At 36.0% G+C, this 24,878-nt stretch overlaps 4 protein-coding genes across 4 annotated transcripts; all 4 read right to left on the reverse strand.

Annotated features, from left to right (window-relative positions):
* Positions 1-18: 18 nt before the first annotated feature.
* LOC111604308 (zinc transporter foi) lies at positions 19-8,615 on the reverse strand. The gene is made up of 5 exons (XM_023322345.2): positions 8,302-8,615; positions 3,838-4,120; positions 1,762-2,061; positions 1,663-1,701; positions 19-1,602 (listed from the first exon to the last, which is right to left on the reverse strand). Exons 1-5 carry the CDS (start codon positions 8,437-8,439, stop codon positions 635-637), a joined length of 1,728 nt encoding a protein of 575 aa, XP_023178113.2. The 5' UTR covers positions 8,440-8,615; the 3' UTR covers positions 19-634.
* Positions 8,616-9,161: 546 nt separating this feature from the next.
* Positions 9,162-14,185, reverse strand: LOC111604297 (Y+L amino acid transporter 2). The gene is made up of 4 exons (XM_023322326.2): positions 12,961-14,185; positions 10,418-10,636; positions 9,760-10,355; positions 9,162-9,693 (listed from the first exon to the last, which is right to left on the reverse strand). The coding sequence occupies exons 1-4, from the start codon at positions 13,280-13,282 to the stop codon at positions 9,307-9,309; spliced, it is 1,524 nt and encodes a 507-aa protein (XP_023178094.1). The 5' UTR covers positions 13,283-14,185; the 3' UTR covers positions 9,162-9,306.
* A 4,475-nt stretch (positions 14,186-18,660) lies between these two features.
* On the reverse strand, positions 18,661-20,365 carry LOC111604298 (angio-associated migratory cell protein). Its single transcript, XM_023322327.2, has 3 exons — positions 19,335-20,365; positions 19,054-19,261; positions 18,661-19,000 (listed from the first exon to the last, which is right to left on the reverse strand). The coding sequence occupies exons 1-3, from the start codon at positions 20,197-20,199 to the stop codon at positions 18,787-18,789; spliced, it is 1,287 nt and encodes a 428-aa protein (XP_023178095.1). The 5' UTR covers positions 20,200-20,365; the 3' UTR covers positions 18,661-18,786.
* A 237-nt stretch (positions 20,366-20,602) lies between these two features.
* On the reverse strand, positions 20,603-23,000 carry LOC111604314. Its single transcript, XM_023322366.2, has 2 exons — positions 22,967-23,000; positions 20,603-22,904 (listed from the first exon to the last, which is right to left on the reverse strand). The coding sequence occupies exons 1-2, from the start codon at positions 22,967-22,969 to the stop codon at positions 20,631-20,633; spliced, it is 2,277 nt and encodes a 758-aa protein (XP_023178134.2). The 5' UTR covers positions 22,970-23,000; the 3' UTR covers positions 20,603-20,630.
* Positions 23,001-24,878: the final 1,878 nt, after the last annotated feature.

The raw sequence follows: 24,878 nt of genomic DNA on the forward strand, positions 1-24,878 counted from the left end.
CGATATATAAAAATACCTTTTAATAGTCGTATAGATACATATAAAACTTTAAAATTGGGTTTATCTATTGTGCAGTATTGGTATTTTATACAGATTATTATTGTTTATTAAAACATAGACAGTAAAATTGCATATTTACTCGTATACATAGAAGCAGGAATATTTATGCGAAATAGTTAAGAATATGGCTCGATATCTGGGTTTTAACTCCTCGGCAACTACACACAACCAAATATGACGTCTTATTTGTTTATATTTATGCTTTTTTACAGTTTTTTTAAGTCATTTGATTTTCATTTAGGTAATTTTAACTATAAGTCTACTATGGTGACAGCAAAAAGGAATCTATCAACTTTATTTCTCACGCCATTTACAGTCAACGGAACACGAAGAGACAAGAGACAATATTTACATAAGTTTGTCAAACAAATATTTAATGTGACTTAACTAAACAACCAATAATATTTTCAATGGTTTTTTGTGTTGCTTAAGAGCGATTTAAAGTTAGGCACAGTTGATCTTTTAAACTGATTACAGATAAAAATGATTAATTAACAGTCTGGAAGGTGATGCAAGCGCTGTTCTAGTTTTTTGATTGAGATTCTAACACAGTGAGACGGAGACAGTGAGCAACTTAAAAACTTTGAAATAAGCCCTCCAAATCTTGCTCGTTGACTGCTATGATTAACATTATAGCTCCACCCAAGAAGATGCCTAATATCTGAATGAGAATGCCTTTTACATCGTTAGCCTGATTTGGATCGTGAGCCACACTCATCGTAGGCACCAGATCGGCAAAGGCTATATATAAGAACGAGCCCGCAGTTGCCGCATAGATCCACTGCGTCATGTCATTGCCTATGCCAACAAGTAGCAGACCAATGGACATGCCCACAAAACTCAGCACCGAACTAACAATGTTCATATAGACGGCGCGACGTATAGATACGCCAGTTTGTAAAAGCAAAGCAAAGTCACCTAGCTCATGGGGCAGTTCGTGGCACAGGACGGCAAAGGCAGTGGCTAGCCCTGTAACGGGATCACTGGCAAAGGCGGCTCCTATTGCCAGACCATCGGTGAGATTGTGAAGTCCGTCCCCAATAATGACCATGAATGCCACGGGCGTTAGTGGACGATTTGGGGACTTCTGATCTTCCTTTGTCTCGTGCAGCATGACATTCAGTTCACGAGGTGCCGGTGCTTCTAGTTTTGCGTGCACTTTATCCACATCCTGCGAGCCGTGCATCTGAGTGTGTGGGTGACCGTGTCCATGTCCATGACTGTGCCCATGGCCAGCCTTATCGCCTTTTATGATCGGAATTATGTTTTCCAGCACATACATGAACAATGCCGCAAGAAACGCACTGCCACAAAGCAAGGCCGCCTCCGCGCTGTGCTTGTGGCCCTGCTCCTTGTCTTTCAAGCGAAGAGGCCCCAATGCCTGCTCGTGTTTCTCTTCCTTGAAGAGAGCATGTGGCAGCAAGTGCATAAAGGCGTCTCCTGCAAGGGTGCCCACGGCTATCGCGACAAGGAACTTTAGTATTTTCTGATAAGCGATCGTCTTCATCAGGGGCACGAGCAAAATACCCAAAAGTCCGCAAGCTTCAAAGTGATTTTTTGCTTAGTGATTTGAGAGATTTGAGACTTTAATGCGATATTTACCTGAGAGCACAAACATGGAGATGCTTGCGTATATCCAAGCTTAAAATAGTAAAATTAAAATATTAAAATATTATTTAAAGACTTCTTCTACAAACTTACCGTTCCAAATCCGTTTCCCTCTTTCGGTTTCTAGATGCCTGGGATGGGGCGCCGGCTGAACACAAACTCCATTATCGATCTGTGCGAGCAGTGCCGGGCAGAGCTTCATGAAGGCGCCAGGCGTGATTCGAACGTTGTTGATGAACTCATTGTACTCCTCCTCCCAATTGTGCTCTTCCGTCTGTACTATCTGCCTGTACATTGGACCGCGGTGAAGATCGTTGTGATCCACAATCAGCGACAGAAGCGACTTTGGCGATAGGCACGCGGCCTCAGGGAATGGTGCTCCATCGGCGCTAACTGTAGACGCAAAACAGTTAGTGCTAACATATTAACCAGAGATCTCTGCCATCCTAATTAATAATGCCAAGTACCATTTTATGTACCGAAGGATTGTCATCTGATTCCCATCCCCTGGAATATTTAAATCTACGTATACAACCAAAATTTGGTTTTGGTCACATTTTGGAGTTGAAGCTCGACTCTCAAGTCTCTAAAACTCGAAAAATGTACCTTTTTATCGAAGTGTCGAAATGTCGGGAGTAGCAGACCAGAAGATACCCTGAATCAATCAACCTATACTTATTTCATAGCATACTAACATTATGGGCGTGAACTTCCTAAGTTATTAATTAACTTGTTGCTACTTATTTACATATTTACATCATCAAAAATCAATCTCGTTTCAAGCAGTGAACAATATCTATTTAATTTTTTTAAAAATATGGATTCACGTTGAAATAAATATATATTTCTAGTAATGTAATAAGCGATACATTTAAGGAAAGCTTTATGAAACAGATCCAGACGGCAACAGGGAATTAAAAGTGTTTCCGCTTGTCAGCTTTGTTCAGTTAAAGGTCGAGTACAAATGGGCAGGTGTAATTTGAAATGAACGGTAACAGCGCTTTTCATTTCCTTAGTTCATCTGTCATACATATATTATAGCTAAGCCATTATAGTTGCGGGTGATTTGCCTGCCATCATGGATATCGCCTCACTGACTGTTTGTTGACATTATTTTAACGCGTTCAGAGATATGGTTGACACACACTCATGTGCAGCACTCATGTATGTAAGTTAGCGCAAAACTGTTTATTTACAGAAGCGTATATGTTTCGTAGATATAAATTATCTGTATTTATCTAGAATTAAGCTTTAAGTGTAAGGAAACAATGCACGCAGCCCCACTTATGATCTGATTGCCGGTGTTTAGCTCTGGTGTAAAACTAAACGTCGCATTTGACAAGAAGACAAGAGGACAAAGAAGACAGTAAATTAGCTTGTTTTTATACTATGGAAATTCTGGGCTTAGAGTATCAGAGAGCTAGTCAATCAGTCTCGACTAGAGCACTCTTACATGGCTGTGTGCGCCTTGTACTTAAATATGATAATTGGAGGTAAAATTAGACCTTGCTTAGCATCCATATTCTATTTAAATAATAGTAAGACAACACATTAAAGAATGTGCATTTGCAAACTGTTGATTGATGGCGATTATTGAAATGATCTTGGGATAAGTATGACCAAAAAGCTTATTCAATATCCCATCCTTAAATGGGGCAAGGGGGAAGGGAGAGGTAGCTTTTGGATGTATTTTGGAATATGTAAAGATATGTAACCTTAGTCTTATAAGAGTGGATTGACAGATTGACAGATCGACGTGCAGGCGGATGTTCCCAAGTTCAGTACAGTTTTCTCTTCCGCTATCATCTATAAATCCAGCATACACTTAAAAAAATAGTTCGCATATTTACTTTGTAATAAAGAACACGCCAGTTTATAATTGTCGTTTAATTTGTCACTAATCGCATTGTTTGCTCATTGTCGTGGGTACTTTGCACTTTTCCATTGTCAACCGCCCCACTCGATTATGGTGGGAATATTTGCCGTATACTCGCTCTACGTATGCGTATATCTTGTGTGCATGTATCTGGGTAAACTAAAAAACAAGCTTAAGATTGTAGAGACTCCCCCACAGTGCTACAATAAGTCTTAGTCAAATTGCATTTACTTCAGTACTAGTTAAATAGAGTTCATCTTAATACCTACAAATATGTAGATATAGCTGCTTACCACTGCTTTCCCTGGGATGCCGATGCTTGGGATCGTGCATTTCTCGAAACTCAATCGGATGGGCATCGTCAATGGAGTTCGTTTGGCTATTGTCGTCCTTCTTTTGTTGGAGCTGATTGAAGGACAGCAGCACATCGTTGGAGGCGTCGTCAGTGCTAGAATAGGTGGTGTTCACCTTAAGCTTGCTGTTGTTGTAACCCTCCGGCCGATGCTCTTCTATCGTATGGGTGGGCTCAAATTCAATGTATCCAAGGCCTAGGCTGTACATCAAGTGCTCCAAGCCCTATGTATGGGTACGTTAACATTAGTGCCTTGGCTAAAATATTTTAATATTTTAGAGAAACATCAATATTTTCTCAAATACTGTGTCATAAATATTGAAAGAATCTGTTAAGTGTGATTTTATGACTGGTACTTGAGACCTAACTTTCATATGATAAACTGTAACCAAAAAGATCCACATATAAATAATGAAGTTGTCCCATATTTAAATCGTTTTACTTCAATCAAGTCATGATTCAACTGATAAGCTTCATTAGGTTAGGATCAGTTAGCTTATCATCAATCCACATATATCATACATCTCAGTCTATGCACATTCAAGAATTATGTCCAGCTGCATTTAAGGCTGTCGAATACATCTATTTAAAGTTAAGTATAAGTATTTTGAACACCATTAGTATTTCCGAAGCTAGCTTAGCTGTTTACTTGAGAGTCTTTCTGGTTACTAACGATGCTTGTCTAATGGACTATTTAGAATAGTCATAAATTCGACAAAGAATTCAATTCGCACTCAAATCCATTTGACACATTAAAATCGTATTGTGATCCGAATTCTATTCACTAGAGAAATATTTGCTGATGCGGCCTCATGTGTTCAACTTCAATACACGAGAATCTCACAAAAATAGAAATAATTACTTGATTCACTTGTCACCAAGAAAAGCAATTATATATTTACATTCCTATACAAGTCTCCACTTACATATTAATGATGGAAAGCTGAATGCGTCTGGGAGCGTATCTAATTGACTCGACAGCTCTTGGCTTGGGCGTGTGCTCTGCCCATTAGCAGCTGAGTTAGCCAGCTCAGCTGTTATTTAATAATTTAGTTTCGGAACGTTAAATTTTTTCTTTTGGCAGCAATCCACAGCTGACGGGTTTTTCAATCAGTTGTTTTGTATGTAAAGTCTGTCAGCCAAATTAAACAAACACGCGCTGAAGCCATAACAAAAACAATACAAAGCAAGTAAGAAAGCTCTAGTCGGGGGTGCCCAACTAGGAGATACCCTGACTCCCGTCCGATCAAATACTTTCCATGGCTTGTGTTCAGCCTAAAAGAAAAAGGAAGCTGACATCAACCAATATCCTCTCCGGCATAGCGTGTCGCCTCTGCCGACACCGCCACTTCCTTTCACGAAGTGTAAAGTCGCAATTCGCCATTTTCGATTCGAATAGATAAGCTTAGATAGAATATAGACATGTGTATGAAATACATGCTTATTGTTGCTTGCCATTAGTGTTTGCTAAATGGCCAAACATTTTGTTTCATTGCGTCTGTCGCACGAATTTAAACTTGAACTCAAATTAAACTTAAAGAATTTGGGCAAGTTTTGAGCCGTCGCTCAAAGTAGAATAAAAATCAAACTAGTATAAAATATACTGTAATGTATATTTTGTAATCGAAATTTGGAGACTTAAGCTTCAAGTTTCTTTTTAGGGACCTACAAAAAAATTTAATATACAAAAATATTGGTTCTGCCTGTTCACTGTACGCTGATTTCCTATTTCCTATGGATTGTGGGTTTAAAAAGTTGGTTCACTATATTTTATAATGTTACACGGACATATACCCTGTAAATGCATTCAAATCTGCCTTTATAAATCATGTCAAGAAGAAATTCGTTGTTTACAATAAAATTATGTGTTATATATCTTAATTCAATATATAATTTGATATAAGTTTTGTTGAAAATCGGTGAACCTGGTAGAATACATTCTTTATGAATATCTATATACTTAATCTGAATAATATAGAGATACATTTGTGTATATATAAATAAATAAAATATAAGTATATATATATATATATATATATATATATATTTATTTATAGATTTATATATAGTCTGCGGATAATGAATAGTTTTCAAACGTTTTTATCCATTTTCAATGTATTTGACTATTATATAAACATATTCATTAAACTGTGATAAAAGTGAACTGTTTACAGGGTATAGGCAATGTAATAACATTTCACATCGTTGCCGATATTAGTAGACCACTAAGGCCACCGCCGTTTTACTTTCATTCAGCAAATTCTAGCTCGTTAACTATTGTCGCTGGGACACGCGCTATACCAACTGATATTTGTGCTTGTGGTTGCTTAGTTAGCATGCCGCATACGTAACGAGGCTTTCATTTAAGTGCATAGAGGTATTGCGTAGTGTCGCCGGCGACGTCTACGCATGAGTAATGCCAATTGATTTGAACTGGCTGAATAGCTTATGGCCGGTGTTAGCATTGCCATAAAGCATATACCCAATGCAGCAATACATATAGCCCCACTACATAGACTTCGCAATATCCAAGTATTATCAACATGGATATAATATGGTCAATGTCCATTGCCTCATTTTTACGGCACATTCATTATATGCTTATGAAAAAATAGGTAAAAATAATTATTTTCAAATTATTTGGAATAATGTGGATTCATCCATCCACATTATTTAGATCATTAATTTGAATAATTATTTTTTTTTGCAAAATAGTCCAAAGCTACTCTTTCTAAAAAATTCCAAATAAGTTTTAACATTTGGCATGTTTTGTTTAAAAATATGTATGTCTATGTTATCTCGGCCAATATTACGATGTGAAATTATTAAAAATGTAAGAAAGTAAAATAAAATTAAGTAATGTGATTTTGCGTACTCTGAAGAAGAATGTGTGAAAAACACTTCGAAGCTATATGAAACCGAACTTGATTAGGGCTAAAAACTTATTTGATAAATATCAAAAATTTATTTCTTCATATATTTTTTATAATTAACCAATTTAACTAAAAACCAATTGAGATAATTTGATTACGCATGTAAATTATCAATTGAAATAATTCTTTAATTCCGAGTCATTTGCTTTGAGAATGGAGAATATCAACATAAACTAACTACTTTACAGGAAAAAGAGGTTATCTGCTATTTGACTCTATGCTCTTATTTGTTCTTTATTATTTTGATAATATCAACTATTTCGTGTCGCAAGCTTTGCATCACATCACACACAGCATAAAGCCATTGCGCCGGAACATACAGAAATGATCTGTCTCTGGGAGACTATGATGAGTCTATGATTATTGTTCTGATATTTGTGCATATCTTTGTGAATGGGCGACTGACTCTACATAAATATATATATATATATCTTTTTGTCTGTGTATCTGTATATGTGTAGACTAGCTGAGTGATAAGAATACGTCAAGATTTTGATTAAATTTACGATACTGTTAATGCTAAGAGCACATGAATAGGAACGGCGTCTGGCTACGGTTCGACGTTCGTTGTCTGCAATAAAATGTTCTGCGTATCTAAGAATGAGTATAAAGATTACTATTATTATGATTGCTTAAGCCCTGGTCTAGTATTTAATATCTAGTTCTGCCTTTAAACTGGCACATGTTTATATAACTAACAACCACACAAATAATGCATTGGGATATTCGAGACAAGGCTTCAGATTTCACTACTAATCAATGCTAGTCACTGAAGACCTTTTACCGTTTTTGAAATCGCCAACCAATGTGATAAACATTGAAAATACAAGAATTAATGATTATCTTTGACACGCCGAAGAGTAAATACTCTTTAAGAGATGTGATTTAGATCAGCTCAGACTAATTCAAAATATATACTTTCAGAGATACTTTCTATTAACAATTTAACTCCAGTATAAGTTAATTAATATTTAAGCAATATTAGTTGTCCAGCAGGACATGAAATCTACTTTTAATAGATGATCTTGTCATTGCCAATAAAGAGTTGCCATCGAAGTCTTTTTCGATCTGACTGTTACAAAACTGAGAGAAACACTTAGCTGATTGTCTCTTTTGATGGTTATACTTTATATATATATACTGTGCCATTTTACAGTTTGTTTGCTATTAGGTAAACATGCAAAAACTGGCCGCAGGCTACACAGACCTTGGCTCTCTTTGTGAAAGCCACAATCATACAATTCCCAAATGAATACAACTTGGCAATCAGCAGTGGAAGGTTCAACAAAGACAAGACTTAAAGCCTGCACAACTTACAAAGATTCGTCAGATATATATAAGCATATAGACATATATATACATACGATCACGGACTTATGAATTAGTACTAATTTAAATTTGACTTGGTGTCTGATTTCCGAACAAAAAGATGTGGACAAGTACTTTAGTGAGTGGACTTTACTTGGGTTTACCTCAAAGCTAATGGTGTTGCCACTGCCGTACTTTTGAAATAGCTGCGTCACATAACGATTATACTCGGATGATGCATGAATTGTGGTACCCCAAGACAGCCCTACTAGCAGGTATAGAGCGATTGATTTCAGCGCCATTGCAAAAAGTTACAAAACTGTCGCACTTTAAGGAACACTTTTTCTATTTTCACGATTTGTGCTGAACAATTATTACGTCGCTCTGATCATTTCAAAGGTAATTTCAATTTAAATGTCAGAGTCGGGACGCAACTGTCACTGATCCCGTTTGGCGGTCTATTGAGCGACCCTCTTGTCTGCGCACCGCTTTTGTACTGATCTCAACGAATCGCAATCTACTCGCTTCTCAGCGCACGACGCACTCGTCGCACACGTCGTTTCTATAACTGTTGTCAGTTGTTTGCCAAGCTTTCGAGATACCGAGAGCTTTTGCTGGTGCTTACCGATATTTACCTTGGGCTTTTAAATGAAGATAAAAGCTATATGATTTAGTGCTACACTATTTTGGTCTTTTATATATATTTTATTAAACTCTATACAATATGATTCGATTCACGCAAGTACAAAATTGTATCAATATTATACTTATTTTGTTTGTATAACAATCTTATGTGTAAATTATCGGAAAATTTTAATGTATTGTTGTTTTGGGTTTGGGGTTTGGGCTTGTCTTTTTCTATACTTTTTTATTTTGTGCTTAAACTCTGATAATATATATATATGTATATATATATATATGTATATATATATATATGTATATATGCATTTACTCATACATAATCACAATACAACATAATTAGATATACAAACTATAGACTTCTTTGAGAAATATGAAGATATTTACACTAAAAACAAAAATGGTATTTGGAAAAGCCTGTTGTGCGTAGTACCTATCCTTACATAATTGCTTAGCATACGAATTATTAATTGATCATTGATTCTTACATTGAAGGCACTTGATTCGCCTTATTAATGAGTAATTGAATCTTAGTCGAACTTATCCTGATTTGGCATACAAATGAAGAATTTGGAGCACCACAAGTTTATGGTCTGAGAGGTGTCGGCCAGCCATTGAACCGGATTATGTATGGTCAAATAGTATACGGGAATGCCGGAAAGTATGATTACGGTGCCTACGCCCACCTCCATGGGTGACTGCGTACAGGATGCGATGACCAGGAACAGACAGACAATAAGATAAATGATGGGTAGTGATAGATTGACCCGAATGGGTCGTTCGGTCTTGGGTTGCTTGTAGCGAAGCCAGAGTAAGCCGGACACAGAGACGAGCGTGAAGAGTGCTTCCACATAGCTAACATAGTTAATGAGCACATATGTGTCCTTTATGAACAGCAAGAGCAATGTAATTATACACTGTGAAAAGAAAAAATTTATGTTAACTAAGTTATCTTGCTGGCTCACAACAGAAGAGAATCTTACCAGAAATATTAATGATGGCACCGGCGTTAGGCAATTAATGTTGATTAGCGATATCGCAGCTGGCAGGTGGCCATTGCGTGCTCCCACAAAAAACAAGCGAGATGATGCGAAGATGGCACCGTTCAATGAGCCAAACGTCGAGCATGCCACAGCAAAGGGCATTATCCATGACAGGAAGCCCAGCATCTTGTCACCGAAGGTTACGGCTACGGCATCTGATGTAAGTATTTCATCAGTGGAGAGCACCGAAAAGTATGCTACATTTGTCACCATATAAATGATCGTGACCACCGGCATCGAAATGCAAATGGCACGCGGCAAATTACGGTATGGATCTTTCAACTCCTCCGTCACGAAATTCAAATAGTTCCAGCCCGAGTAGGAAAATAGTCCGCTGTAGAAGGCCAGTGCTATGAATCCAGGCTCTTTGTGCCCTCCGCTAAACGGTTGATCCCAGTAGTCTGTATTGCCATCCGCCAAGTACCAGACGCCGGCTCCTACAATTACCATCAGCGCGACCACCTTTGTGCCCGTGAATATGTCCGTTACCCGAGTGACCCATTTAACGTTGTAGCAGTTGATGACAGTCAGGACACCTGTGCAATATCGAATTCAATAAATGTGCTAAACGATACCTTATAGACATTTCACTACTTACATATCATGGCAGCGGCCAAGAGCTGAACAGCTTCTATGGGCGCTTCGCATGAGGGCCAAAATGGTTTCAGCAGATACTGAGCGAATGTAAGCGCTGTGATGGCATTGCCTGTAGGCACCAGTATGAGCAGCGCCACCCAAAGATATAGAAACGCAGGCAAAGGGCCAAACGCGGTGCCGATATAGGCGTAGTCACCCCCTGACTTTGGTATCATGGTACCTGGAAAACAAAAACGATTTAGTTATAAGAAGAGTCAGTCCAAATACTAGTATTTTTTAGTATATAGCAAATGTTTGTTCAAAAATCTTGTTTCCTTTTAACAATTAATTTTGGCGAATATTTTGCTACTAGTTTCCTAAAAGCGGGAAATATATTGGGTGTACCAATGCAGTCTAGCTGGCAGTCTAGCGAGAGTCTCAACTACATAAATGTGATTATTTTGGGTGCTATCGAAGCTAAAAACAATATTCAAAATAAAATTTAAGGCCGTATAAAACATCCGTGAGTTGCAGCTGCCACTGCAAAGTTCTTGCTTATTTTGTTACCTAAATATTCCCACCAAATCTAAGCACAGTTCAGTTCAGAATGTAGCAGTCGGGTGCTAATGACTGCTTAATACTCACGGTCTAAATGCTGCCACCTTTGAAAGTTATGGAGTTTTCTGATTTGCCACGCACTCCAGTGGCAATAAATATCTAATTTTTGGGAAATCAATAAAGGAGGTCAACGGTAATTTAGACGTTAAATTAAATCTGTAACTGTGAAAATGTTGGATATACAGGTTATGCCGATTTACCACGCCCCAAGTAGGCGTTAACATTAAATAATGTGACCAATCCTTTGAAGTGTACAAAAACGTATTTATTTAATTTCTTTTTGGGGTAGAACTTAAATATTGTGAAATTTACAAGGTATTTTTGACTTGCCTCGCCCAAAAGAGGAGTAAAATAAATTATATCTGAAGCAAAAAGTATTGGCTCTATTGCTCCTACATAACTAGGTTATTATATTCTTTTATTGTATAACTTTGAAGCAATTGCCAAATTGAACTTTAAACATCCCACCTTTTTTTGACAATCCAATAATAGAAGCTTGCCTTAATATTTACTTACGAGTTATAGACTGGGTAATTAGACTTTACTGCTTTGAAAAGCCAAAAAAATATCTTTGGTTGAACTACGAAAATACAAAAAAAAGACATGTGTATACAGCTACTGTACTTGTTATAAATACTGCTTTCATCTTATCAAGCTTGTTGTTTTCTTAGCTAATTAGTAGATACTTTTAGAGTATAAATAGAGTAGAGAACTTAGAGGAAATTGATGCTTGCTCAAGTTAAGCTTCTCACATATATAAGTGAATTAAAAATATGAAGATAACCTGAGCCCTCAGCAGAGCTTTCAGAGATTTCAAAGCATTCACATGTACACATAGTTAGATTAGATTCATTAGATCTTCCAACAATATATGAAATATATTTCATATATTTCTAATTAGTTGAGAATATTGCATAAATACAAAAAAATCTGAAATTGTATGTTTCAGTTTTAGAGGCAATTGATAGACCCACAAATTAGATGGTCTGCTTATTTTAAATCAAAAAGTGATTGAACTATCTTTATACTTCTGTCATATGCCTTTCCAGTGTGGACAGCTCTTGCCTTTCTCTTAGCTCAGACTCTGGTCTTATCAGCTATTCTATTTATCGAGTTTATATATATATATATATATAATATTCCATAACAGTAGGTGCATTATCGACTTCAAAATGAGCGATATAAATATCTATTTTTATATTTCTTTTTTTATTATATAAATCTGTTTCTTTACACATATTGTACGTATGTATATTGGACTGACCGAACAGCTGTAAGTCTATATGCAAATAACTGTCTGGCAAATCAAGTTTGTCGAAAATGAAACACGTTTTGTCTCTGATTCAAAACGTGCGACTACAAAAAATAACAATTGAGAAGCAGAAGAAGATGCTTTTTAGTATTCTTGTTAAAGGCATTTAAAGAAACACTCATTTTCTAAATTGATTTATTCTTCTTTTTTCCTTTATTTATTCAATTATAAGCGAAATAATTAACTTCAACATGGAATATAACTATGTATATTATACCATTGTTACCGATTTCTATACACCTCCATACACTACTATCACGTTGTCCTATATGCAGACCTCAATGACCTCAATTGGTTCTTTTTAATACTAATGTGTGCGATAGTAAAGTTTTGGATCTGAAGTATTCCGCAGTTTGAGCAGTTTCCCCACTTTGGTACAGTTCCAAAAAATAGGCAAAATATGAGTTTAATTGAACTGTATATTGTTGTCTTGATGTGACCCTAATTGTACCACCTGACATGGCTGACATGGCTGACATGTCTGGCATGGCATATTCAGCAAGTATTAATAAGGTCGTGCGCCACTTTAGGCAAAGGTGTTACAGGTGTTTCATACATAGCACATAGTCAGCACATAAAGGGCAAAGCTGACATCAGCAGGTTCGTACAAGAATTTACTTTAATTGTTTACTCACCCAATTCGGCGTAGCAAAGGGCACCAACCATGCTGAGTACTCCACAGAGCACCCACACGATTAGCGACTGTCCAATCGAACCGGAGAACATGAGTACACCTTTGGGGCTAACGAATATGCCGGCGCCCACGATGACACCCACGATGATAGCCACGCCATCGAGCAGCCCAATTTGTTTTTTTAGCTTTACTCCTGAACTCTGGCTGGAGGTGTCTGTGGAGGAGTTGCTCTGTGCACGTGCTTTTTTATCACTCCCCGTTTCGACTGGCACCTCGAATACCTGACGCGGTATCAGCGTATCGCTAGCTTGAATGCGTGCCATATTTTTAGACACGAATGCAATGAGATATTTGGCGAATTACTTAGTTTTCGAGTATTTGAGTTTGTTACAAATTGGTCCTTTTGTTGAATACCCTTAAGAGTAAAGTGTTATGCAAATATATTTATGAAACGCTTGTGTCTACTCATTAATTTTATCGGTTTTCTTTTTGGGTTATTTGAATTCTTTATCAGTCTGCGCTCTCCGCACTCGCACTGCCAGCGTGGATCTTGTTAAAAAGTTTCAAGCACAATTTTGTGTTTTACTTTGCGGCCACATGCTTTATTTTTTTTTATATTTCACTTTGCTTGTTGTACGTTCGGATGTGCATGTGCGTATGTGTGTGTGTACGTATGTAAGTGCACGCATGCACGCTCATTTGGCTGCACACTAAATAGCATAGAGCACACGTGGTCCGACACTCGCTCTTAAACTGTTATATTGAGAAGAGTTCGCTGTGTTAGGAACAGCATCGTTTTTTTTGTTATCTGAAGATTGTTCACGTTCAATTTTAGTTTGAGGTTTGGTTTCGGTTTCTATTCCTGTTCACTAGTAAACTTTGAAGAGCAAACTTCGTATAGCGCTGCGCTGCCCGATCGACCACACTTTACGCGCTCCGAGTCCAAACTAAGTTTGAAATATAAATACACACTTCCCTTTTATGCGATGTGGCGCGGCGCTGCGCGGCTGCTTTTGCTTTTGCTTGCTGAACGCTTAACTTTGGCTTTGGCTTTGCATTTGCTTGTTTCATGAGGTAGTCACCGCGGCAAACGCGAAACAACAACGACAACGACAGCTGTGTTTGTTATATGTAAGTTTTCTCTCGCTCTCTTTCTCTCTCTCTTATTTAGTTCACTACGCATTCGCTCTTAATGCATTTAGTCTTATGAACCGTTACCTGAGAACCTGTAATGATAGAACTAGACATTACTACCTCATGCACCTCATCCCTCCCCTATTTCACACTTTCCCTCTCTTAAGTTCTATCTCACTGGTTTTCTTAATGTGTTCCTAGCCCAAATACGTCGCACGCATTAGTTATGTTTTATTTGTGGTTAGCATGATGCAAGAATCGGATAAATTTCTGCAGCATTTACTTTCAGCAGTTCGTTAACTTCTTTATATCTCTCAATATACGTAAGCATGTGTGTTTTTGTTTGCTACACACACAAAAACATATTCACAGTGTATATGTGTCACATATATGTATATATGTATATATAAATGTGCGTGTGAAGATATGCCTACAGACTTGTATACATATACATATGTAAAAAACTTCAACTGCCAAAGGCTTAGGTCGTGCAAATTGCTTCCTTTGCCAGTTTCTAACTATTTTCAAATAATATTTTCTCTGAACTTTCAGTTCGTTTTGCTAATAATTATAAAAATATAGAAACTTCTTGTATTTATATTGATGATTTCTACATATGCAGGTTGACATACTTCTGTTGTATGACCGCTTAGCTATATAGACAGACATATGTATGTAAGTACATATTACGTAGTATTGTATGAATGATTGGATTGTATATTTTTGTATAAATATGTGTGTATGTACGTAAGCATGTGTGTGCGCTTATCAACATTACATATGAATGTATATATATCACAGGTCGATCACATTATATGGTCAATGGAGCTTGAATTGTTAACTTCTACGATTGGAATAGTGAAGACCTGTTTATTAAACGGTATGAACATTTCAGCTGAATGATTTTATGAATTCATACCCATATTCACACATTTATATACATAGAAAATTGTATGTCGATTCAATTTTTAGACAGTGCAGCTGATTCTTGTCAATATCTATTCTATAATTCGTTGGGCAAGTTCTTACGATTTTCAGTTGATTATTTTCCATGAAATAGATGAGACATATAAATATATTTGCATATACATATATATATATACATATATATATATATACATATATATATATATATATATTGATACTTTGTAAGTAGACTTATGTAAATTGATACTTATAAATGACGTAATTTTATTATAATATTTTGATTAAAGGCACTAAATTCCAATTATTGATTATTACTGATTTAGTCCAATGAAAATGACAGTTCGCAGTGTTTTGTTTTGGGTCTGTAACAGACAGGAAGCGTGACAGTACCTATAAGGTATTTATTTTCTTAATCAAGACATCTGTCCGTCCGACCAGTCTTCAAATTAAAAATATATTTTCTTGTATGCAAGTCAAAGTTAATCTGCCTGCTACATACATTTGCACAAATAAGCAATAAACGTGGGTTAGTTATTTGTTTATTTATATTAAATAACAATCAATTATGAATTTTAGTTTTTTACAGTCTTCTAGTCGACTCCTCTTCACAGATTGTTCACACTTTTTTAAAATTAATTTAACTATCTTAGGAGCTAATTAAGTGTCAATTACTTTCGACTGATCATCGATTTTCATAAAGCTAGTTCAAACTAGCCAAATTGATAAGACCGTGACAAAGCTGAAATAAATTATAATAGTTTGTTTGTCTTGGTATAAGGTCCGAAAGTTGTCACGATGAAGCGGAATAACTTTGATACTAATTGTATGATCTTTCAAAATTGTTCAACTCTTAAACTGGGGTCTCTGTTGGACTACTAACGGGACAGATATTTAAATATAATTGAATGCTTTATTTATGTGTATGTATATGTATATTCACATATTCATTCATTCTATAGCTCTCACAGCATATATCTATCGATTTATAAATTATGAGATTTGAAGACAGATCGCTGGTGGTCAATCTTAATGATCTACATAGCGGGAGATATCAAAAGGCTTTTGGTCGAAAGAGTATTACGTAGACTTTTCCATTGATAAACAATCTATTCTCTGCTGTTTTAACCGCAAAACCTAAGTTATCTAACTTACCACATGAAATTAAATAAGTTTTATTTTTCGAAATTTCGAAATAAAAATGTTCAAATTTACTACGGGAACTTAGTCAAGTTCATCAAGTCTCTGGGGTTTACTCAAAAAATAATTAAAATATAGATTTTCATCGATGTTGACATGAAAGAGAAATATAATTGTAAATTTCTTTATAATACGGTATTCATTTTTTATCCTTGAGCTTACAAAATTGTTGCGCTTATACGGACGGACAGACCGAGTGAGCTAGTCGCAATGAGCAAGAATACGTATGCTTTATGGGGTCACATCATTCTGCCCTTAAAATACTTTAATACAAAAACAACCCTTATTGGTTTTACCCCTTCGAAATGTATTTTGGGCTTACAAATACTCTCCATATGCATTGCGTATAACTGAACTTATAATATAATTTTGTAGATATTTTCATGGATCTTGTCCTGCGTTTCATGACAATTATAGGATCAGGATTCGCAGTTGCACGTGTTCAATTTTTATATTCAGTATATGATGTATAGTTTAATGATTTTCATAAAAACTTATACCATGGGGCCTCACGAAAATGGAAATTTACATGACTTTATCAGCAAGATTTTACCAGTCGAGCTTAGAAATAACTTGACAAAATATGCTTTTATATATGATGAGTGATTTTTATTTTTAGTCGATTAAATATATATATATATATATATATATATATATATATATAAATATATATATATATATATATATATATATATATATATATATACTCATACTTTGTTCTATGTAGTATATGCATGTGGGTATATGTGGGGGTTTTATTATCAACAAAAACACATAAATTGTATGTTTATATATTCATGCTGTTATGTTGATGGTGGGGATCACTAGGCGCGTGTATATGACATTTCAAACTGTGATAATTCAATTTTGCTCTGATCGTAATCTCAATGAACTTTTAGTGCCGACTGTTATACGTACGTATATATGTGGATTTGTATACAGTAGTTGAGAAATATGTGTATCCTCTAACATTTGCAAATCTTTAACACTTTAATTAAACTTAGTAATATCATATTCATATTTTCGGTATTAGTATTATTTATACCTTATTTGTCATTTTTCCCGTTTGCTTAGGTATTTGACATTAAATTTTGTAAATGGAATCTCTTTTGAGCTTACTTTATTACTTTAGCTGTTACTAATTAATATGTATTTATATTTATTCATCCTTATGATTAGTAGCTAAAATTCCTCCACCGCTTAAGTGGGGTCGTTTGCGAAACGACAAGAAACATTATTGGACTGAAAAACAGATATAACGGTACATACATACATTACAATAATTATATGCAATTTATATTTATTATTGTATTTGGCAAGAAAATGTTCAATAGACCAAATAATTCTTTGAGGCGTATACATATATTTTTGAGCCACTGTCTAAGCTGAGCTGCACAAATCGTAGCGCCTGCCTTTTCATAGTGTGCCTGCGATTTTGATTGCCAACTATAATGTTATAGATGGCGACGCTGGTTGTTGTTGTTTTTGGACTGGTAATCTAATTGTAAGCGTCGTCAATGAGACACACGCATGCCACACAGGAACAGTCTGCCAACGGTGTGTGTGTGCACACTGTGGGTTGTTTTTGTCGTTGATTAACTGTGGTTTCGACTTTTATTGTCTGTTATTCATGTTTTTAGTTTCGCGCCCTACTCTCATAACCAAAAAATGTGATGGATTACTTCCATATGCAATTTTCATTAATATCTCATTTTATGTTAGATATTTTCGTCAATAGTAAATTTTGTTATTCTGAATTACTTTAATAGAATTTTTCCCGTTTATATTTTCAGATATGCGCTCAACTCTAGATAAGTCCTTGTTCTATGATAGCTCTGCTAGTCAGTAACTCTTATCACGAGCGAACGCTTACCATGTGTATTATAGGTTAATATACACACCTATAATACACATGAATTCGTGTGCCACTCCGTTTGGACAAGCGTAACGCACGGTTCGAAATTCTGAATGGAACTGAAAGTGATTTTTTTCGTTGGATGCACAATGTCACAAACACTGCACTGGGAGAATAAAATACGAAAAGCTTTAATAAAATAATAAAAAAAATAATAATCCACAAAATGTTAGACAATTGTATACAATTGTGCGGGTGGATTTATGTTCGTTTATTGTGATGTGTGCGGAGCAGGAACTGTATGCATACATGCATACATTCAGATAAGCTCTTTTCAACACATATTACCGTTTCATACAGCTACCTCTGGATGCACTCTGATGCACTCTCTCTAGAGCAAGCCGCTCTCTAAACTTTTGCACGCATGTGCATAGCTAGAGAGAAAAACTCACCTAAAAGTTGCGCTTCATAATATGCATCTATAGTCATATAGTCGTATACATAGAAATCATATTTCCATAAAACCCTATAAAGTTGCACAATTCTTATCTGGAATCTAAGTAAACTATAACCTCACTACATTTGAAATCTCAAAGCGATTCATTTGTAATTCTGTGACTGCTCCACTCGGAGCACATTTTCGTACACATGCATGTATATACAGAAAATCTTATGAAATAGATACCTAATGTAGTTTTAGCTTAAAACTGATATCTAATCAGCCAGAAGTGGTAGCTTAAAAATTTTTGCTGTATTATCCTCCGAAACGGTCAATAAAGAATTGTCCTCAAATTTAAAAGCATATTCATATATGTGATAGAAGTGTCCAGTTAGTGTAAATTTAAGAATTCCAGTGCGTGCATCAAAAGCATTCAGATTTCCTTGTGCGGTGGCCGCCAGCAAAGTGTAATCATTTAGCCATTTGAGTCTGAAATAATTTAAGTTTCATTAACAAATATATGTATTTTTTTAAACATTTACCGAAGAACCCCATCACATGGCACAGGACTTTCGCAGACCGCGCGAAGGGCGTATTTGGAATATTCCCAAATGGAAATCTGGCCGTCCAGCGAGCCACACGCTAATAGCTTAAGATCTGCTGTCGCAGGAGCAAATGCAATGCATTCGATTCCATGCTCGGACTGTATAACATTTACCGGTCCATTGTTGGTGCAGAATAGTAATTTGCCTTTAAAATTGTGGATATTACTGATTTTATTAACTAAGTACTTTCTAAGGAGTTAAGAACTTCAGTTACTAACCACCGCCTTCAGCGCATACATAAAATGGCGAATCATGTTCACATGCGACCACAATATGGTTAACTTCTCCAAAGCCAAGTGGGTGTTGATCGTTCACTTCCATCAGCACCTGACAAGTTTTTAGATCCCAGAGCTTGACTACGCCATTTGTGTATGCAGTGAGTAGTTTCTTGCCATCGCCACTTAGCTCGCCAGTTTCGCAGCGTGCCGAGTGTCCAGGCAGTATTTTGCATTCGCCGCTGGGAATACGCCAAACATAAACCTCGCCGCTATCACCGCCGGCTAGGAGGACGTTAGCGGCACGGTGCCAAAACATCCAAGCCATATCCAGCATGGAGTACTCCCAAACTTTGTTTAGAATGGGCCTACCGTCTTGTAATTCGTTCACTTTGAACACAAAGAGCTCACCGGATATATCGCCGGTGGCCAAGTAGCAACCGTCGTGGCTGAAATGCGTTTCAGTTACCGTGTCCTTATGTTCAGTAATTTCGAACAACACCTCGCCGTTATTGGTGTCCCACACATAGGCGCGATCATCCTCGCTGCCTGTCACAGCCCAATTGAGCCTCGGATGCAGATGGCAACCAAAGACAGGAGATGTGTGCTTGCGAAACGTGATAACTGCGTCATCCTTAATGGCTGCAATACGTCGACGATCTTCCTCTTCCTCTTCGTCGTTTTCATCCATTGCGTCGTCAGAATCGTTGCCGAGCCCCAAACGAGCTTCCAACTGCGATAAAGTCACCTCCTCCATTTCCAATTCGTCATCATCTACCGGTGGATCACCATCAAGCTCGATCTCCTCCAGAAACTCGTCATTTTCGTAATCGAAGTCGGGACGATGTGGCGGCGTATTTTGACGCATTCTGTATGATTTATTTTCTTAACTTTAGACGTTTAACGTTTCAACAAATGAAGCTATATACAAGTCGTGCACAACAATACACGTGTTGGCTCGCTCAGCTGTTTTTCAATAGCCCTGCCAACTTGTGCGAAATGAAAAACGACAAACTGCGTTTGAGCTTGGCGGTCCTTTTGAAATGGTGTGTGTTATAAACAAAAATATAAGTAAGTTATAGTAAAATAAGCAAACAAAGTTTATATAAAATATGAAGAGCATTTGTTTGATTTTTTATGTTTTAAGTAAGTTTATTATTTTATATAGGATTTTCTTGCTTTTGATAGTTCGGATATACTTTTCTACTTCTCCATAATTAAAATCCTTATTGGAAAAAATTAAACAAATATCATCTGTTTATTATTTGGTTTCTAATTTTATTTATTTTAAATTGCAGTTCAATTTTTATTATGTAACAGTGTTTCCAATGTCTCTATACGACCCTCCAATTCATCAAAAGTTGGCAATTCCCCCCAATCACATGACGACAAGCAATCATTGGCTGCTATCTCAGCATTATTTAGCTTGTCGTAAAGCTCCTTGAAAATATTCTGTATATATATAATTTTCTTCAACATGACATTTTCCAAAAATTGGGTTTTGTTTCTGATTTGACTGAAGTTAGTTTCTAAATAGTCCAGCCTATTCGATAGTTCTACGAATGCTCCGTCGGATGATGCATTCAATTTTTTCTCGAGATCGTGTAGTTTTTGTTCAATAAACTTTTTTATTTTAGCATGGAGAACATCACCCTTTTCCATGCTATTCCACTCCTTTGCAAGCATTTCCTCCATCTGAATCGAAAGGTTGTTAATCTCCGAAGACTCTGCATCTTCTGAGTCGCTGACATTTTTAATTTGCTGGTATATTTCCGTTAACTCATTTTGCATAGAATTAATAATGACTGTAAATTCATTGTTTCCATTTTCAATGATACGTGCCTGTGCTCTAATATTTCCATTCATTATATCCTTTAGCATTTTAAATTTCTCGCTTAGTTGAGTTTTCAATATTCTTAATTTGATCGTCGAATGTTTGTATGTAAGGGAGCTCTGGCTTAAGGCTCTGGACTGTGGACTCAAGTTATCAAAATTGTTTATTTTTGTTAAACTGTCAGCGAGAAAGTTTTTTGTCTTCAAATTAAATTGTGTTCTATTTTCGTGAGCTTCATTTAAATTAATTTTATTTTGCTCCATTTCATTCAATAAACTATATAGCTTTGCTTTAGAGCTCTTCACAATTTTCTGCCCCTGGTAAATAGATTCATAAAGCTTTAGCGAATCTACTTTCTCAAGTTTATCGAAAGAATTTTTCAAATAAAGTGTTAGGTTCCGAATTTTCAGTTGTAATTGATCAAGTTTTGATTTTGAGATATTGAATTTAAGTTTTCTGCCTTCGTTTTCTAAACGCATTGACTCACAAAACGCAATAAATTCATTAATTTTAGATTCCCCATCATGCAAGGCGTTGTCTACGTTTTCTAGAGCCCCTTCTAAGTTCGTAAAACTTTCGTTTAGTTCCTGACTTGAAATATTATTGAAATCGGTGAATTCTATTTCATCGATCAGTATAACATTATTATTTGTGATCTTACAGCATTTGTCCTTTTGGGCATCATGTTCAATTGTTGTTGCAAGTGTCGAGAGACGATCTTCCGCTTTGTTGGCATTTTGCATTAGATTATATTCATTGGCAATAAGTGAATTAAGTATCGAAATTATTGAAATATAGCTTGGGGCTATGAAGCTTAGTGCGTTCTTAAATCTGCGGATAACACCTTTCACATTAATTTGCCAATTGCTGCAGCAACTGCAAGTGGATTGGTTGACTTGAAGTGCTTGGTGATTTAGTGCGCTTAGTCTTGTCATAAAATTCTGTATATCCAATAGAGCGTAGCCCGTGTGTTTCGCACGTTCAGAAAAGGGAACACAATTTAATTCTATTAGAAAATCGACGATATCATTAATTATCTCAATTCTATCTCGAATAATGGGATATGGACAACAATTTCGATTCAATAGTATATTCAATTTTGTTATGAAATTCGGAAGTCTTGAGACTAATCCGGTCAATTTATTTCCTAAGTTCACCTGTTCAGTTATCCATATTCCCTTTTCGTCACTCTCATTACATCGTGGTCCATGCTCAATTGGATCTGTTGTGGGCTCTTCAGTTGTAGTTGTTGTAGTAGTAGTCGATATTGTTGTTGTTTCTATGTAAGAATCGTACATTTGCTTGCGATCGCATATAATAACTCGAGGTATTTTAAAATATAAAGTCAAATCAATTTTGAGGCAATTGCCATTATCATATTCACTGGCAATTGTAAAAATATTTAGGTCCAACAGGGTATCCTCAACATCGCGTTGCCATTTGCTAACATTTGCCCAAAATGTAGCATTTTCTTGTCCAGTTAGATCAGTTCGGATGCAACCGTTATTCCGCAGGTAGGGATCATAATTTGCATGTTGCTCGTCGTCCAGATCGGTATAATCAGCTGGATTATCATAAACACTATAACAGATCAAGACGATTTTAACGCAATACTCGTATCTCGTTGAATAAGACAACGACACGTTTCTCGTTTGAGTTAAATTGTCATATAAAAAATAGTTTGATTGAGAAACATATTGCATTTCTGCTAAAATCAGGAGCATTTGAAATACATTCGCCTATAATTTCAGAATTGGGTTATAAACACAAGCAGTATTTGATAGATTCCATTCTCATTTACCATATTCGGTCTCCGACGTCGTATTTCCAAAGCAACTGCAACTGCAACTTTCCTTTTGTACTGAACACTGAATGCAGTTTACTTCTTCACTTATAGAACATATTGAATTTTTTATAATTGATTACTAAAAACAAGCAGAAATAATCAGGGCGTACAAATTATGCTTTTTCAATAAAGTGCAGAGTACAGTAAAAGCTCTTGTTGGGAGTGCCTAACTAGAAGATACCTGAACCACTGTCGGTTATCGTTAGTAAACAGACTTGTATAAATATCTTGTAACAATCTATATATATATTTAAAAACACATATATTTGTATGTACTTAAACATATAAAAGCTAACACCGAAAGCAATTTATTTTTGTATATTCGGAATATCCCAAATAATTAATAATTTTCCTTGTTTATAAGTAAGCGAAAGCTGAAAAATTATGGAAGATTTGTCAAGAAGGCTTTTAAGAATAGAAAAAGTCAACAGTAACTTAATTATCAAGTTTTGAGTATAGTCATTCGCGATTTATGTCGTCTAGTGAGTCCGGGCATATTATTTGTTTTGTGTTGGGGCTCTACTTCCACAGCATAAGAAGAGCATAAGACGCAGTTTTACCACGCTTTCAACTATATCTTTTTGGTCGGGAGTTGTCTGAGTAAGTTCTCTAAATTTTCAATCAAATTGAAGCGCTTATGTGTTAAAAGTTAATTTATTTACTGCTATACCCTTTATAAGAGCCTTTATAAAACATTTCAAGTCTCTAACTCTTATATAGACCAAATCGACTCGGGCGTTGCCCCAGATCAGGTCTGCTACGCTTCTTCACCGTCAACAGTTCTATGATAAGAACTGCTCAAATGTGTGCGAGTGCGTGTGTAGGTATCTGCTGAAACAGTGACGTCGTTCGTACGGGCACATTCTGCTGTTCGTCTATGTACACATTTTACTTGATAAGAAAACTTGTTTAACACATGAACGTATTATGTATATACGTGGGTACATTATACATAAGGTTTGTTTTGTGTACTGCCTATCTCAATCTGAGCTGATTGTTCTTCGCTGGAGAGCTCTGTCATAGAGGCTTGTATATAAAGTCGACGTCATTGTGACGAAGAAGTTAGTACTCAGCGTCGATCGACAACGGCAACATGTCTTCAAGAATAAAGAATAAACTTCATAAAATTATATTTGTGATGTGCTGAAGTCTGGACTGTCTCGGAACTGTGAGAAGCATAGGCTGTACCTTCAAGGCGCTTAGAGCGCAGTCTCAAGGATGCTTCTTTGGTTGGTGCACAGCTTTAAGCCATGCTGAATAACCTATGCAGAAGACAGCTGATAACTGGAATGTGGATGGGCAGTGGCAATATAGTTTAAGTGACACAATGCCGAGTGTATAAACATAGAGTTATGCAATAAGTAGTTAAACTATAGTAGAATAAACTCACATTTCACGAATAAGTTATCTAATAGTATTTATTTTATAGACTTCTGTGAAATAACTTACCAGAGTCAATAAGAAACAGCAATATCTTCCATGTCTTCCATTGAATTTTGTGTAATTTGTTCGTTACTGTTACAAAAATAAAAATATTAGTATTGAAATCGAGGCTTCCAAATATTTATATTGTTTACAATTAATTCCAGTAATATTTTTGCAGTTAAACAAATAAAATGCTTAAAAAGTTGAAATCAAGATTGGAATATACGCGTCTCTTTTGTTTTGAGATACTTTTAAAATATATTTATCTAAAAGGGCCAAGAGGAACGATTTATCAATTTGTCACTTCGGTGATAAAATTCTTAAGAATTGAAAAAGGATTCAAATATATTGTAACATTTCGATAAGCAACAATTGTTTGTTGTTAGTTTATCAGCAAAGAGACATTCGTTGCTGAATTTTCATTTTAATTACATATAAAATA

This window comes from Drosophila hydei, unplaced genomic scaffold, assembly GCF_003285905.1.
Source record: "Drosophila hydei strain 15085-1641.00,03,60 unplaced genomic scaffold, DhydRS2 tig00000001-arrow-pilon, whole genome shotgun sequence".
Classification (NCBI taxonomy): Eukaryota; Metazoa; Arthropoda; class Insecta; order Diptera; family Drosophilidae; genus Drosophila; species Drosophila hydei.